The sequence below is a fragment of the Fragaria vesca genome, linkage group LG1, assembly GCF_000184155.1.
Source record: "Fragaria vesca subsp. vesca linkage group LG1, FraVesHawaii_1.0, whole genome shotgun sequence".
Lineage (NCBI taxonomy): Eukaryota > Viridiplantae > Streptophyta > Magnoliopsida > Rosales > Rosaceae > Fragaria > Fragaria vesca.
In genome coordinates, this window is record NC_020491.1 from 20,112,603 (window position 1) to 20,114,899 (window position 2,297).

The 2,297-nt window shown below is 39.7% G+C and overlaps 1 protein-coding gene across 1 annotated transcript; it reads right to left on the reverse strand.

Moving 5' to 3' along the window:
• Positions 1-784: 784 nt before the first annotated feature.
• LOC101313163 (putative U-box domain-containing protein 50-like) lies at positions 785-1,890 on the reverse strand. The gene is made up of 2 exons (XM_004289488.1): positions 1,684-1,890; positions 785-1,501 (listed from the first exon to the last, which is right to left on the reverse strand). The coding sequence occupies exons 1-2, from the start codon at positions 1,888-1,890 to the stop codon at positions 785-787; spliced, it is 924 nt and encodes a 307-aa protein (XP_004289536.1).
• Positions 1,891-2,297: the final 407 nt, after the last annotated feature.

The window sequence follows — 2,297 nt, forward strand, 5'->3', positions numbered from 1 at the left end:
TATCAAAGGTTAGTAGGCAAGCTGATTTATCTCTCACATACCCGACCTGATATTGCATATACTGTAAGCGTTGTAAGTCAATTCATGCACGCACCAAGTGAAGATCACATGGAAGCGGTATACAGAATTTTGAGGTACTTGAAAACAAATCCCGGCAAAGGGATCATGTTTTCCAAAAATAACCATACGAAGATAGAAGGATACACAGATGCAGATTGGGCTGGTTCTGTCACTGATAGAATGTCCACTTCAGGCTACTTTACCTTTGTGGGAGGTAACTTGGTCACATGGAGAAGTAAGAAGCAAAAAGTGGTTGCTAGATCCAGTGCTGAAGCTGAGTACAGAGGAATGGCTCATGGAATATGTGAAATGTTATGGCTTCGTCATTTGATGAAGGACTTGGGATTCAAATCCGAGTATGCCATGAATTTGTATTGTGACAATAAAGCAGCCATTGATATAGCACACAATCCAGTTCAACATGACAGAACAAAACATGTCGAAGTTGATCAACATTTCATCAAGGAGAAGTTGGAGTCAGAAATCATTAACATGCCACATGTACCTACTGAAGATCAACTTGCTGATATTCTAACCAAAGCCGTTTCTACAAAAGTGTTCCACAGCTCACTAGACAAGTTGGGTATGCGAGACATCTATTCCCCAACTTGAGGGAGAGTGTTGAGTGAGCTGCTCCATTCAAGCAGCAAATCTGGACTACTGCTCCAACAACTGACATAATCACTTGTGTAGTTAATGCAGCCGTATTGCATGACCTTTGTATTTATCTTTCATACATAGCTCTACTATTGTATTCTCCTTTCATACTTAGGTATAGGTTAATCTGTACTAGTATAAATATCCTCCAGTTTGGAGAAGAATACATCTGGGAATTATACCATACCTCTATTCTTGACACCTTTTCTATAATTTCGTTCACCTCTTTCACTATTATCACCATAATGTACTTTTTCCTAAGTTCATCTCTGGGATTACAGTCTACACAACGGCGGCACACATTCATCAATTTCTCAGCCAAGTCCATCGGCCATTGCCCTGCCGTCTTGTCCAAAGCGTTGAGCAAACCAACACACCTAACATAAGAGTAAGAAATAAAATTTCCTGGAATCCCAGTTAAAAGATTCAGAAGCAGATAGCCAAAAGTATTGACATCCCACACAAAATCCTGCTTGTCATCCCTTCTTTTCAGCACAATATCGACTTTGGCTCTAAGGTTGCGATCGATGAGAATGTTGGATGCACTGAGATAGTCAGGAACAATATGTTGGTTAGGTTCGAACCTAGCCCTCTTAATGTGGCACAAGGCCGAGCAAATGTCTCTTGCAACACGAATGCGATCGTGCCATTCAAGCTTTTGCTTGATGACCTCGTGTAGCGAGCGACTATACTCTATGTGTTCATAGACAAAGCACTTGAGCTCGGAGCAGAAACCCAGCATTGTAATAAGGTGAGGGTGACCAATTAGTCTGAGGGACTTAAGCTGCACAAGCAAACCAACATATACATAATACCATGTATCCCTATCCCTCATTGCATTTTCTGCTCACCCTATAATCATATATCTTGCTTTAGAAAATCAAACAAGAAACTAAAATCTCTAATCAGTCATCCCAAGTGAAAACGATCTATATGATCATGTGAGAACCAGTATCAAATACTTACCCTAGATTCAAAAAGATGTTCTTGGGGGGAGGTGAAGAGGAATTTGATTGAAACTGCATTGTTGTCCATATAGCCTTTATAAACATTGCCCCAAATCCCTATAGACTCTAATCTCAATTGCCAAGAAAAATTATCAGTAGCCAATACGATCTCCTCGGCTGTGTACTCCTTAATCCTGCCCCCCACTTCAGTTAGCCTTATTGCCATTCTTACTAGCTATACTACTTCTCTGGTGGTTTTGAAATCTTATATATAGTGTTACCTGATGAAGTATAAATAGTAGACACAAAGAGAGATAGTAAGAGAATAGAGAATCATTATATTATTCATTGATAAGAGCCTTTTATATAGGAAATTACAAAGTACCAATATGGTAATGATAAGGAATACATAGTCTTATTCTAACTACATATCCTGATGGCATAAGGCCAAGGTACACATATGAAATATCCTAGAACAATGTGGAATATCCTAGAACACTCCCCCTTGTGCCGCGCGCCACTATGCCGGTGGTGTTGATATGTCACCTCGTCAAAAACCTCGTCAAGTAACAAAAACCATGTGAGAGAAAAACTAAACCTTGATCGTAAGAGAAAAAAGTACAACGCACAACG